At 51.4% G+C, this 14,408-nt stretch overlaps 1 protein-coding gene across 1 annotated transcript in view; it reads left to right on the plus strand.

The window, feature by feature from the left end:
* Window positions 1–4,983: 4,983 nt before the first annotated feature.
* Window positions 4,984–14,408, plus strand: part of TIMP2 (TIMP metallopeptidase inhibitor 2) — a 51,794-nt gene continuing 42,369 nt past the window's right edge. Inside the window, 3 exon segments of the mRNA XM_073684097.1 lie at window positions 4,984–5,142; window positions 5,145–5,175; window positions 5,178–5,546. Coding sequence (XP_073540198.1) covers window positions 4,999–5,142; window positions 5,145–5,175; window positions 5,178–5,546 — 544 coding nt within the window. The 5' untranslated portion in view covers window positions 4,984–4,998.

Below are 14,408 nucleotides of genomic sequence, written 5' to 3' on the forward strand. Positions count from 1 at the left end.
CTAGAGGCCAGTTGCCCATACGGTGGAGGATCTAAATGTTCAAGCTATTTTATTAATGTTTACCTGTTTATTGTTGCTTGTGTATAATTTTGTGTTTCTAGTTATTTGTAGGAGTCTTTGGTGGATTTACCGGGAATCCTTTGTACATATGTTGGAGCGTAACCCAGGAATGGACTAAAAGACTGATAAGGACTCGGGGCAGGACAGACCCCTACCTGGTTACGTCTCCCTGTTTTGGTGAAATGGACACCTTTGTTTTCTTCAAAGACTGCACCCGGTTGCGGACATGCCGTAACCATCCTAATGTGTTTTTCTTTATTGTACTGTTTTTGTTTTTACTTGTTATGTTTACAAAAGTATGTTTAGTCCCGGAGTACTAAATTTCACTAGGGGGGAATGTGGCACCCCAGGGGTCTGGTTTCCACAGTAATAGCAATATTATGTCTGAGAGCAGGTGGGAGGTCTCTTGGTCAGGAATCCTATGCATGCCACACCTCCTGCCCAGTCCTGGGAGGGGAAGGACTTCCCCTATATAAAACTGGGGCTGAGGCAGGGTTAGTGAGTTAAGAAGAGTAGAGTTAAGAAGAGGAGCAGCTATAGGAAAGAAAGATCAGGAGCTCAGTGGGAGCAGTGCTAAAAGGAATCAGGGGCTGGCAGCTGAAGAGCTCGCCCTGATTGAAGAGTTACCACCGGACCCGGAGTCCGAGGCTGTGGGGATTAACCTTGACCCAGCAGCAGAAACCGACCGGCAGGGGATTTCAGGTCCTCTGGCCAAGAAACCCGAAGGCACGGTCACACGCGTGGGACCAGCACCGCCGTCGTGGAGCGGAAGCCACTAGAAGGCCCCGAGTCACCGGCCATACGGGTGAGCACCACACGGTACACTCAGGGACGTGGGCTACCTTTACCGCCTCTAGCAAGGTAGCCAGAAGAGTACAATTAGTTGGGGAGGCCTACAACTCCGCCTGGCCAAGGGGGATCCCATCTGCTCAAGGACTGACCAGGCCCCGACCGCTAGCCAGTACTCCGGGAGGGTCTATCTTTGTCACCAGTAAAGACCCTGAACTACACCGCATCGTCTCTGAGTGGTTCCTGCTACCCCCATCATCCACGTCGGCTGCCCTGAGGCCATACCCCTCCCGTTGGGGGTTATACCATCCACGCTGCACAATCCTTCCACCGGCCTCAGCGGTCTGCCCTGCAGCGGCAGCTCCATAGCTGCATTCAACGGGTGGCGTAGTCATCCAACATCTACTGCTAATACACCGCCACTTAGTCTGACACCCTGGGCACGGACCGGGTCACCGCCACAAGGACTACTACCCCTATCCAGATCCGGCTCCGGGTATCCCTTGAACATGGCCCAGGGGGCGCGTCACATACACACACCTTCACCTTCCACCTCAGACCACCAGAGGGAGCCCGTTAGGGATATAAAAAGGGAAGGTGGAGCTAGGCAGTAAGTCTGGAGAACAGTTTCCTCTGGGACAGAGCTAGTTCCAGTCTGTGAGGATCCAGTCTGTAGAAGGAAGCCTGTTGAGAGGAGCTCCTGCAGTAGCCATCCTGCAGTGGAGCACAGTCCAGACTCATTGAGCTCAGGTAGTGAGCCCAAGGCATGCCGACGCCATAAGAGGGGTGAAGAGTAGCGAGGCCTACTGCCAGTGTGAAGCCTAGTGAGGGCCCCGAGCAGGCCGAAGGCAAGTGGAGTAAGCGAGCTACATAGGGGGCAGAGGAGCTTAACCAGCTCACCCCAAAGCATTTACCGGACACCGGGTCCGTGTCTGCAAGGATCTCTAGGACCAGCAGAAACAACCGGGATCCCTGGCGAACTACATGTCCCAGGAGTACCAAAATCTGACCGTAATACCAGGGTCAGGAGTCACTGAGGCCCAAGAAACCAGGGAGTGTGAACTCCAACAGAAGGCCCTACCACCAAGTCAGCAGGTGCAAGACAGAGACCAAGTTAGGCCTAGCTTCTGGCGGGTCATAAACTTACTAGGAAAAGGCAAGAAACAGGAGGCCCCACACCCGCTCACTGGGGAGAGTCCTGAAATGCACCCTTCACCCTACAGTACCCCGGATCGTGCCTGAAAACACCACCAGTAAAGGTACTGAAGTGAACTGTCGTGTGTGTGCCTATTCTTCCTTTGACCCGGCTGGGTCCCCTCTGTCCTGCATCCCTTCTCCTACGCTGCCCTGAGGCCCCACTCCACATGTGGGGAGCAGAACCGACTAAGCTGCCCACCACCGGCCTCAGAGGACTGCAGCAGCGCTGGTGAGTCTCACCAGACACCACAGGTGGCGTCACAAACTTTCCCCTTTTCCCATACACCTTTCCCCCAATTCCTTGCTTTTTTTTAAGAGTGACCCCAGGGTACGGCCCCGGGAGCCCGCCACTGCGGCATCCCCCAAAACTAACAGCAAGGCCCAGGCGACGAGTCCCCATCCCTTGGGCACGTCACAAATGCTCATCACAATTTTCAGATTTATATTTTTTAAATAATTAGAAAACCATGTGTCATTTCCTTTACACTTCATAAATGCTTGCTATTTTATGTTGGTATATCACATATAATCCCAATCAAATACATTTAAGTTTGTGGTTGAAATCTGAAAAAATGTGGAAAGGCTCACTGGGTGTGAATACTTTTTCAAGGCACCGTATATCGGTGACCAGATGTTTTGGGTGACACACAGAATAGCATTGTGGGGTGCATTTGGTTCTCCAGGTCACAGGTTGTGTTCATCTCATTTAAAAAGAAGATAATCATTAGATGATACTAGTCGGTAGAAAGGAACTAGTTGGTAATTGGCAACACATCAACACATTTATTATGTCATTAATTGCAGTGGAGGAGTATAGTTTGGGATGTAAACCCCTATAAAAAAACTTTGTGTCAGATCAGGCAAATTAGAATATATTTGTCATTCGCATCAGTGATTTCTATGAATGGATGAGATTGCTTAACCAAGACTGTGGCGACTGTGGTGCCTCTGGCTAATGATCAATGTGGAATGATATGACCACCCAAATCAGTGTTTTCTTAGTAGAAGGAGACTGTCCCTAGATATGGGTGTCTCTTAGAGACCTATTAAATTGACAACTTGGTTTTGCAGATACAGTTGAAACCAGAAGTTTACATACAGTACATTATATAAAAAGACACATATGCATGTTTTTCTCAATATCTGACATGAAATCAGAATAAACGTTTCCCGTTTTAGGTCAATTAGGATTACCAAAATTTTTAATATTTGCCAAATGTCAGAATAATGAGAGAGAGAGAATTTTTTAAGGCATTTTTATTACTTACTACAAAGTCAAAAGTTTACACACACTACACTCACCGCAGCTGTCCTCCTCAGCCCCTCAGCTTCCTACCTCTTCTCCTTGAGCCACCCCCCTGCTCACCGCAGCTGTCCTCCTCAGCCCCTCAGCTTCCTACCTCTTCTCCTTGCCCACAGCCCTGCGCACCCCAGCTGTCCTCCTCAGCCCCTCAGCTTCCTACCTCTTCGCTTTGCCCACACCCCTGCTCACCGCGGCTGTCCTCCTCAGCCCCTCAGTTACCTACCTCTTCTCCTTGCCCACACCCCTGCTCACCGCAGCTGTCCTCCTCAGCCCCTCAGCTTCCTACCTCTTCTCCTTGCCCAAACCCCTGCTCACCGCAGCTGTCCTCCTCAGCCCCTCAGCTTTCTACCTCTTCGCTTTGCCCACACCCCTGCTCACCGCAGCTGTCCTCCTCAGCCCCTCAGCTTCCTACCTCTTCTCCTTGCCCACAGCCCTGCTCACCGCAGCTGTCCTCCTCAGCCCCTCAGCTTCCTACCTCTTCTCCTTGCCCACAGCCCTGCTCACCGCAGCTGCCCTCCTCAGCCCTTCAGCTTCCTACCCCTTCCCCTTGCCCACAGCCCTGCTCACCGCAGCTGTCCTCCTCAGCTTCCTACCTCTTCTCCTTGCACACACCCCTGCTCACTGCAGCTGTCCTCCTCAGCCCCTCAGCTACCTACCTCTTCTCTTTCCCCTCTTCTCTCCTGAGGCTTTCTCTCTTATGGGGGTATTGTGGCTTGCTCCCTTATGGGGGCTGTGAGGCTTGCTCCCTTATGGGGGCGCTGAGGCTTGCTCCCTTATGGGGGCACTGAGGCTTGCTCCCTTATGGGGGTACTGTGGCTTGCTCCCTTATGGGGGTACTGTGGCTTGCTCCCTTAGGGAGGGCTCTGAGGCTTGCTCCCTTATGGGGGCACTGAGGCTTGCTCCCTTATGGAGGCACTGAGGCTTGCTCCCTTATGGGGGTACTGTGGCTTGCTCCCTTATGGGGGTACTGTGCCTTGCTCCCTTATGGGGGTACTGTGGCTTGCTCCCTTATGGGGGCACTGAGGCTTGCTCCCTTATGGGGGTACTGTGGCTTGCTCCCTTATGGGGGTACTGTGGCTTGCTCCCTTATGGGGGCACTGAGGCTTGCTCCCTTATGGGGGTACTGTGGCTTGCTCCCTTATGGGGGTACTGTGCCTTGCTCCCTTATGGGGGTACTGTGGCTTGCTCCCTTATGGGGGCACTGAGGCTTGCTCCCTTATGGGGGTACTGTGGCTTACTCCCTTATGGGGGCACTGAGGCTTGCTCCCTTATGGGGGTACTGTGGCTTGCTCCCTTATGGGGGCACTGTGGCTTGCTCCCTTATGGGGGCACTGAGGCTTGCTCCCTTATGGGGGTACTGTGGCTTGCTCCCTTATAGGGGTACTGTGGCTTGCTCCCTTATAGGGGTACTGTGGCTTGCTCCCTTATGGGGGCACTGAGGCTTGCTCCCTTATGGGGGCACTGAGGCTTGCTCCCTTATGGGGGTACTGTGGCTTGCTTCCTTATGGGGGTACTGTGCCTTGCTCCCTTATGGGGGTACTGTGGCTTGCTCCCTTATGGGGGCACTGAGGCTTGCTCCCTTATGGGGGTACTGTCACAGGCTATGTTGCTGCAGGATACAGTGGCGGGGTATGTGCCCATCTTTATACATGGTGACATCGGAGCTGCCCTCACTATTGGGCGGCAGACACCGTGCTGATGACCTGCAGACTATCCGGAGTTTTCTGGCGGTGGTCCCTGATCACTGCGGTGCTGCTGCTGGAGCCATGACAGACAGACGTCCCTGTGAGGAGTCGCGCTGTCGTGCACACAGGGCTCCGCTGTCAGCCCCTCGGTCAGACATTTTGGGGTGAGCCGCATCCCTGCTCTCCGTCCCTCCTCTCAGTCTTCCCCGTGACTCTCGCACTCCCTGGCTCCTGGCCGGCTGCCCAGAAGGAGGCGGAGTCTGCGCCCCAAACCCCTCTCACTCCAGTCACTGAGTCAAGGCGTAGACAGAAGCCACAGCCCGGGACATCCAGCGATCCGCTCTCCTCCAACCTGGTCCTACATGCGGCTTTGAGAATGCGGACGGCCCCGGTTTCCGGCCTCCTGGCCCCCGTGGCCCTTCTGCTTCTCCTGTGGCCCTCAGAGCGAGTGACTGACGCCTGCAGCTGCTCCCCCGTGCACCCTCAGCAGGCCTTCTGTAACGCGGACATAGGTGAGGCCGGCGTTGCGGTGTGTGGACGGGCAGGGGGTGATGGGCAGCGGGCGGCTGTGTGCCCCTGACTGCTGATGAGAGGAGAGCATTGCGAGGCATCAGTCACAGGCAGGGCTGGGCATGGTGGCAGAAGGCTGTGTGCCCAGGTCTGTGCCCAGGATAAGAGTGAGAAGTGTCACCGCTGGTGGGGGCACTGCTGATGGATACATACTGGACCCCAATGCTTGGCAATGTATTCTGCTGTGGTCCCCAGGGTCAAGGCTGAGGACATGAGCTCAGCCTCTATTATCCTGCATAGCAGTACCCCATCAGCAGAAAGTCAGGGGTCAGCAGTGCTGCCAATTCTTCCCCAGGCCCAGGTGTGGTCCCCAAGGTCTGCTCTTTCACTAGTTTCCCCAGTCCCAGGTGTGGTCCCCAAGGTCTGTGCTGCCACTTGTTCCCCAGTCCCAGGCGTGGTCCCCAAGGTCTGTGCTGCCACTTGTTGCCCAGTCCCAGGTGTGGTCCCCAAGGTCTGTGCTGCCACTTGTTGCCCAGTCCCAGGTGTGGTCCCCAAGGTCTGCGCTGCTACTTATTCCCCAGTCCCAGGTGTGGTCCCCAAGGTCTGCGCTGCATCTTGTTCCCCAGTCCCAGCTGTGGTCCCTGAGGTCTGCGCTGCCACTTGTTCCCCTGCCCCAGGTGTGGCCCCCAAGGTCTGCGCTGCCACTTGTTCCCCAGTCCCAGGCGTGGTCCCCAAGGGCTGCGCTGCGTCTTGTTCCCCAGTCCCAGCTGTGGTCCCCAAGGTCTGCGTTGCATCTTGTTCCCCAGTCCCAGCTGTGGTCCCTGAGGTCTGCGCTGCCACTTGTTCCCCTGCCCCAGGTGTGGCCCCCAAGGTCTGCGCTGCCACTTGTTCCCCAGTCCCAGGCGTGGTCCCCAAGGGCTGCGCTGCGTCTTGTTCCCCAGTCCCAGGTGTGGTCCCCGAGGTCTGTGCTGCCACTTGTTCCCCAGTCCCTGGTGTGGCCCCCAAGGTCTGTGCTGCCACTTGTTCCCCAGTCCCAGGTGTGGTCCCCGAGGTCTCCGCTGGTACTTGTTCCCCAGTCCCAGGTGTGGTCCCCAAGGTCTGTGCTGCCACTTGTTCCCCAGTCCCAGGTGTGGTCCCCGAGGTCTCTGCTGGTACTTGTTCCCCTGCCCCAGGTGTGGCCCCCAAGGTCTGCGCTGCCACTTGTTCCCCAGTCCCAGGCGTGGTCCCCAAGGTCTGCGCTGCGTTTTGTTCCCCAGTCCCAGGTGTGGTCCCCGAGGTCTGTGCTGCCACTTGTTCCCCAGTCCCTGGTGTGGCCCCCAAGGTCTCCGCTGGTACTTGTTCCCCAGTCCCAGGTGTGCTCCCCGAGGTCTCCGCTGGTACTTGTTCCCCAGTTCCAGGTGTGGTCCCCAAGGTCTGTGCTGCCACTTATTCCCCAGTCCCAGGTGTGGTCCCCGAGGTCTCCGCTGGTACTTGTTCCCCAGTCTCAGGTGTGGCCCCCGAGGTCTGTGCTGCCACTTGTTCCCCAGTCCCAGGTGTGGTCCCCAAGGTCTGTGCTGCCACTTGTTCCCCAGTCCTAGGTGTGGTCCCCAAGGTCTGCGCTGCCACTTGTTCCCCAGTCCCAGGTGTAGTCCCCAAGGTCTGTGCTGCCACTTGTTCCCCAGTCCCAGGTGTGGTCCCCAAGGTCTGTGCTGCCACTTGTTGCCCAGTCCCAGGTGTGGTCCCCAAGGTCTGCGCTGCCACTTGTTGCCCAGTCCCAGGTGTGGTCCCCAAGGTCTGTGCTGCCACTTGTTCCCCAGTCCTAGGTGTGGTCCCCAAGGTCTGCGCTGCCACTTGTTCCCCAGTCCCAGGTGTAGTCCCCAAGGTCTGTGCTGCCACTTGTTCCCCAGTCCCAGGTGTGGTCCCCAAGGTCTGTGCTGCCACTTGTTCCCCAGTCCCAGGTGTGGTCCCCAAGGTCTGTGCTGCCACTTGTTGCCCAGTCCCAGGTGTGGTCCCCAAGGTCTGCGCTGCCACTTGTTGCCCAGTCCCAGGTGTGGCCCCCAAGGTCTGCGCTGCTACTTGTTCCCCAGTCCCAGGTGTGGTCCCCAAGTTCGGCGCTGCATCTTGTTCCCCAGTCCCAGCTGTGGTCCCTGAGGTCTGCGCTGCCACTTGTTCCCCAGTCCCAGGTGTTGCCCCCAAGGTCTGCGCTGCCACTTGTTCCCCTGTCCCAGGCGTGGTCCCCAAGGTCTGCGCTGCGTCTTGTTCCCCAGTCCCAGGTGTGGTCCCCGAGGTCTGTGCTGCCACTTGTTCCCCAGTCCCAGGTTTGGCCCCCAAGGTCTGTGCTGTCACTTGTTCCCCAGTCCCAGGTGTGGTCCCCGAGGTCTCCGCTGGTACTTCTTTCCCTGTCCCAGGTGTGATCCCCAAGGTCTGTGCTGCCACTTGTTCCCCAGTCCCAGGTGTGGTCCCCGAGGTCAACGCTGCCACTTGTTCCCCAGACCCAGGTGTGGTCCCCGAGGTCAGCGCTGCCACTTGTTCCCCTGCCCCAGGTGTGGTCCCCGAGGTCTGTGCTGCCACTTGTTCCCCAGTCCCAGGTCCCCAAGGTCTGCACTGCCACTTGTTCCCCAGTCCCAGGTGTGGTCCCCGAGGTCTGTGCTGCCATTTGTTCACCAGTCTCAGGTGTGGTCCCCGAGGTCTGTGCTGCCACTTGTTCCCCAGTCCCAGGTGTGGCCCCCAAGGTCTGCGCTGCCACTTGTTCCCCAGTCCCAGGTGTGGTCCCCGAGGTCAGCGCTGCCACTTGTTCCCCAGTTTCAGGTCCCCAAGGTCTGCGCTCCCACTTGTTCACCAGTCTCAGGTGTGGTCCCCGAGGTCTGTGCTGCCACTTGTTCCCCAGTCCCAGGTGTGGCCCCCGAGGTCTATGCTGCCACTTGTTCCCCAGTCCTAGGTGTGGTCCCCAAGGTCAGCGCTGCCACTTGGCCCCCAGTCCCAGGTGTGGTCCCCAAGGTCAGCACTGCCACTTGTTCCCCAGTTTCAGGTGTGGTCCCCAAGGTCTGTGCTGCCACTTGTTCCCCAGTCCCAGGTGTGGTCCCCGAGGTCTGTGCTGCCACTTGTTCCCCAGTCCCAGGTGTGGTCCCCGAGGTCTGTGCTGCCACTTGTTCCCCAGTCCCAGGTGTGGTCCCCGAGGTCAGCGCTGCCACTTGTTCCCCAGTCCCAGGCGTGGTCCCCAAGGTCTGCGCTGCCACTTGGCCCCCAGTCCCAGTTGTGGTCCCCAAGGTCAGCACTGCCACTCGTTCCCCAGTTTCAGGTGTGGTCTCCAAGGTCTGTGCTGCCACTTGTCCCCCAGTCCCAGGTGTGGTCCCCAAGGTCAGCACTGCCACTTGTTCCCCAGTCCCAGGCGTGGTCCCCAAGGTCTGCTTCCACTTGTTCCCCAGTCCCAGGTGTGGTCCCAAGGTCTGTGCTCAGCACTACAAGTTGGAGCAGCTCCTTGTAAGTCTGGACTGTTCTTGTGCCTTTCTCCTACCATAGGCTGTGGCTGTACTTGTATAGGGATGAAGCATGTAGAATCCTCTGTATTCTGTAGGTTGTAAACACAGTTATCTTCTGTACAATGTAGAATATTCTCAGACGCTGTGACAAAACACACAAGCCCACATCCAGATGTAAGGAGGGTCTACTGTGTGCAACCAGACAAATGCTAGAAATGGTGGTTAACAGCCCAATCTGCCCTATAGGATGATGGCCTCTGTCCACATTCTTCTTACTTAAAGGGAACTATTGATTTGTTATTAGTTATTAAAGGGAATCTCACATGATTCATGCCATCCATACACTGAGAGTATGACTTAAGAGACCAGCTTGGTTTTTTTCAGGCATGTATATTCCTCTGAAACTTTGTGAAGCTTCAGAAAAAACATACTTTTAGGCCACGTTCACACATTCAGTATTTGATCAGTATTTTACCTCAGTATGTGTAAGCCAAAACCAGGAGTGGAAAAATCAGAGGAAAAGTATAATAGAAACACGTCACCACTTCTGTATTTATCACCCACTCCTGGTTTTGGTTTACAATACTGATGTAAAATACTGACCAAATGCTGAATGTATGAACGTGGCCTTAGGACCACGACCCCACTATCAGTATTCGGTCAGTATTTTTTCTCAGCAGTGGGAGCCAAAACCAGGAGAGGAACAATCAAAGAAAAGGTATAATAGAAACAAGTCACCAATTCTGTATTTATCACCCACTCCTGGTCTTGGCTCCCACTCCTGAGAAAAAATACTGACTGAATACTGATAGTGGAGCCGTGGCCTAAAGGTGCAACTAGAATGACTAGTCTAAGCGGTCAGTGTGTTCTGCCCACCCTGTTTTCCCAGACTGATTTAACAGACAGTCGCTGATTCATGCTGCCCAAACCACCATTGTGAGGTTCCCTTTAGAGTTGCTGGTGCTTTTGGACATTACAAAGGCATTTGACGCTGGCCCATACAGACCACTGATGAGTAAACTAAGGTCCATAGACTTATGAAGTAAGTTTTATAATTGGATTGAATACTGTCTCAAAGACCGCACCCGGAGAGTTACTAGTCTGAATGGTCTCTCATTGTAATTGGTGGTCCCCAAGGTTCAGTGCTTGTTTCGCTATTATTCAGTTTATTTATTAATGATATAGAAGACTAGATTAATAGTACAGTTTCTCTTTTTGAAGATGACACCAAACTATGTAGTACAGTGCTATGGATGATGTTCATGTGTTACAGGCTGACTTGGACAAAGCTTGGGCATCCACTTGGCAGATAAGGTGCAATGTTGCTAAATGTAATGTTATGCACATGAGCGCTAATGATATGTGGGCATCCTATGTTCTAGGGGCCATACAACCAGGAGAGTCACCGGTATAGAAGGGTCTGGGTGAACTTGTAGATCACAGGCTAAATTGCTTGCAGCAGTTTCACAGGCCAGCATGACAGGGATGTCATACTACCACTTTACAAAGCGGTTTAGTGCGACCTCATCTGGAATATGCATTTCAGTTCTGGGCACAAGTTCATAGAAGGGATGTGTCATTGATGAAGAAAATAAAGAGCCACAAAACTGATAAGGAGCATGGGGGATCTTTGTTGAGGAAATAACTATATTTATTTAGTCTTGAGAAGAGACATCTAAGGGGAGACAGTATTAACTTGAAAAAGTACATACCCCCCCCCCCTCAAAAGACAAGGGGGCACTCCCTCCATCTGGACTAAGATAAGTTCAATCTCCAGAGGAGACCACTTCTTTACTATGAGACCTATTAGTCTGTGGAATAGTCTTGCTCAGGAGCTGGTCACAGGCGGAACCATCCATAGTTTAAAAAAAAGTTTTTGATGTTTTTTTTTATAAGAGAATAACATAAATGCTTATGTACAATATGTTGTATCAATCAACATGGGATCAGAAGGGGAAAAGCTTGCTCTTTAGGGCAGACTGGGTCATGGATTATGGATGTGCATATACCCCTTCCTTCTATCCTTTTCCACCCCTCTGTTGAATTTGATGGATATTTGTCTATTTTCAACCGTATCATGTTACTGTGCTGATTGTCTGTGATGCCCGTCATTTGCATTATTCTACTATTCTACATTGACCTCAGTCTAGAGCTTGAGAAATTTTGAAAAGCCAGTTAGCCATTGTGCCCAAAAAATTTTCATTGGTGTCTAACTTGATGGATTGTTTTCTGTTGGTCTATGAAAGTTCTTATAAGATCAATCCTATTGTCTGGCTTCTGAAACCAAAAATTGGTTGAATCCTGAAGTGGGCTAACTAGCTCCTAAAGTCTGTACTATCCCCTCCATACCTGTTTTAGCCTTAGGCCATGTTCATACGTTCAGTATTTGGTCAGTATTTTACCTCAGTATTTGTAAGCCAAAACCAGGAGTGGGTGATAAATACAGAAGTGGTGACGTGTTTCTATGAGACCACGGTCACACGTTCAGTATTTGGTCAGTATTTTACCTCAGTATTTGTAAGCGAAAACCAGGAGTGGGTGATGAATACAAAAGTGGTGACGTGTTTCTATGAGACCACGGTCACATGTTCAGTTTTTGGTCAGTATTTTACCTCAGTATTTGGAAGACAAAACCAGGAGTGGGTGATAAATACAGAAGTGGTGACGTGTTTCTATTATTATTTTCCTCTCACTGTCCCACTCCTGATTTTGGCTTACAAATACTGAGGTAAAATACTGACCAAATACTGAGTGTGTGGACCTGGCCTTACAATGTAGCTCGGATTTCATTTCAAGGGGCGGTTCCAGCTATATTTCCACCTGGAAGCTTAATAGATGACTCGGGAGAGCACTCGGTCCAATTGCCTAGGCATCCATGCAATGCCATAAGTGTCTCCTTAATAGGATAAAAAACCTTGAAGACACCTGTCACTGGGTCAAATGTGGCCAGTTTGTGCTCCGATTGTATTCCTGCTCTTTCCCTAAGTGTGCTCTTTGTTTGTTTTTGTATAATCCACCATACCATTCCAGAGAGAAGGGCCTTTATATTTAATACAAATTTTTATCTTTAAAAAGGGAGCGTGGATCACATGGTAATAATGCGGATCAGCCTATAGACATGCTTCCAGAGAATCCTCTGAGCCATGCCCCATTGGCAAACACCATAACAACTAGCACTGAATAAATCATCTCATATCTCTGGAACCGTATAGCAGATTTAAAAAAAATAAAATATGGGAAGTAGGGGAATAAAATAAGAGCAAATACTGGAAACTTTTGACCTGTTGATTGGTCCTTTTTAAAGTGTCTGGCATTGTACAATTGCCTAGCAACCGTATACACCACAAGTCATTTTTATTCTCTTGGGGAAACATGGCCCTTTTCATTACTGGAATTACCCTTTAAGGGGTATCTGTCACTAGATGTTGTGACAGAGATCCTGATTCCAGCGATGTCACTTATTGGGCTGCTTGGTGTAGTTTTGATAATCTCCTGTGGATAAAATAGTGATTTTATCACTAGAGGACAGTAAACCTGCTGCCATGTAGTCATTCATATTCATGAGTTCTGTATAACCCCTCCCCCACTACTGATTGGCAGCTTTTTGCCTATGCACAGTGTACACAGAAAGCTGCCAATCAGTGGTGTGGGCGGGGTTATACAGAGCTCAGCATTCAGAGAACTGTTAGATCTGCAGCAGAGAAAACAGTGATTTTCTCAAAACTGCAGCAAGCAGCTCAGTAAGTGATACATGGCTGGTATGGTCTTCGTTTCTACACGATGCTTCTCTCTGATGAGGTAGAAAAACCTGGTGGCAAATTCCATTTAAAATGGCCAATGAGTCTCTCTCTACCTGTGCAGTGAGTTTATTTATTTATTAATTATACTTATATAGCGCCATTAATTCCACAGTGCTTCACAGACAATATAGGCACTGTCCCCATTGGGGCTCACAATCTAGATTCCCTATCAGTATGTAGTGTGGGAGTTTTTGGAGTGTGGGAGGAAACCGGAGAACCCGGAGCAAACCCACGCAAACATGGGGAGAACATACAAACTCCTTGCAGATATTGTCCTTGGTGGAATTTGAACACAGGACCCCAACGCTGCAAGGCTGCAGTGCTAACCACTGAGCCCCCTTGCTGCCTGTTGGTAAATGTATGGTTCCATCAGTCTCACTATGTAGGGTAAGCATGTTAAACAGGTATGCTTAAATTTGGAAGTTATCCCCTATCCATCAGATAGGAAATAACTTCCCGATTGCTGAGGGTCTGACCGCAAGGACCCCCACCAATTCTGAGAATCATTTAAATGGAATAGTGGAAGTGCTTATGGGAGTGCTGAAGACCATCAGTGCGCAGCATTCTCACTCCCATTAAGAATGAATGGATAGGCGGGAGGCCCAGCGGACAGTCCCCCTGCAATCGAGAAGGTATCTCCTATCCTGAGGATAGGGGGATAGCTTTGAAACTTGAGTACCCCTTGAAAGGTGTACAGAAGAATATTGAGGATGAGCCTGATGAGCTGAATGGCCCGATTGGAGGAAGGTACCGGCACTATAGGGAGTGCAGAGATAAGTTGTCACTACAAGATGGAAGGCAGCTTTTTGGGGATGTGAAGAGGGGAGTGTCGTCCTGATGTCCTTATTTAATCTCTAGCTACAATAACCACCGGAAACCCTTTAACACGTGTGAATGATGTGAGCGGATCTTTGTGTAACCTTGTTTGTATATACTGTTTAGGCTGAGTGTTCCTTTATGTCAGCTGTTTAATAACTTCTCTGAAGTAGATGACAGTAGAGGCAATAGTCATTGCTGTAGCTTTCTGGCTGGGCTAGAAATACCTGATCTATGCATACTCTGTAAATATGTATGACTTTTCGTAGAAAGCCCTGGCTACCTCCCCACCTTTGCACAGTAATGATATCCAGATGAAGGGAAATAGGGAGGAGAGATGCTGACTTAAAGGAAACATTCAGTGTTTATAAGAGGTAGTCATGCTTCCTTCAATGGGCAGTCAAACACATGGGCACAGTTTATTGTACACCGACAAGATGCCTGTTCAGCATATTTGTATATTTACATATGGGGATATGCTTTGTGGACACTTCTGGAATTGGAAACAGTCCAGATTGAAAGACAATCTGCCAAAACATTTCAACAAACAATAATGATAACTTTGCTGATTTTTTTTGCTGATGAAGCATAGAGGAAATGGTACCCAGAATTCTTGCTGGATAGACATTTGGTTACATTGTAAAAATAAATGATGTTTCTTAGAGTGCTTTATCTCCCTTCGTTTAATATTCAGAATTCTTTTATTTTCTAAGATTACCTGCTACCAGTATAATTTCTTAAACTGTTGGACACCCCTTTTAATCCCCTAACATACTGTTTGTTCAAATGT

The sequence above is a fragment of the Phyllobates terribilis genome, unplaced genomic scaffold (assembly GCF_046119375.1).
Source record: "Phyllobates terribilis strain yellow unplaced genomic scaffold, ASM4611937v1 Scaffold_5__5_contigs__length_657084704, whole genome shotgun sequence".
Classification (NCBI taxonomy): Eukaryota; Metazoa; Chordata; class Amphibia; order Anura; family Dendrobatidae; genus Phyllobates; species Phyllobates terribilis.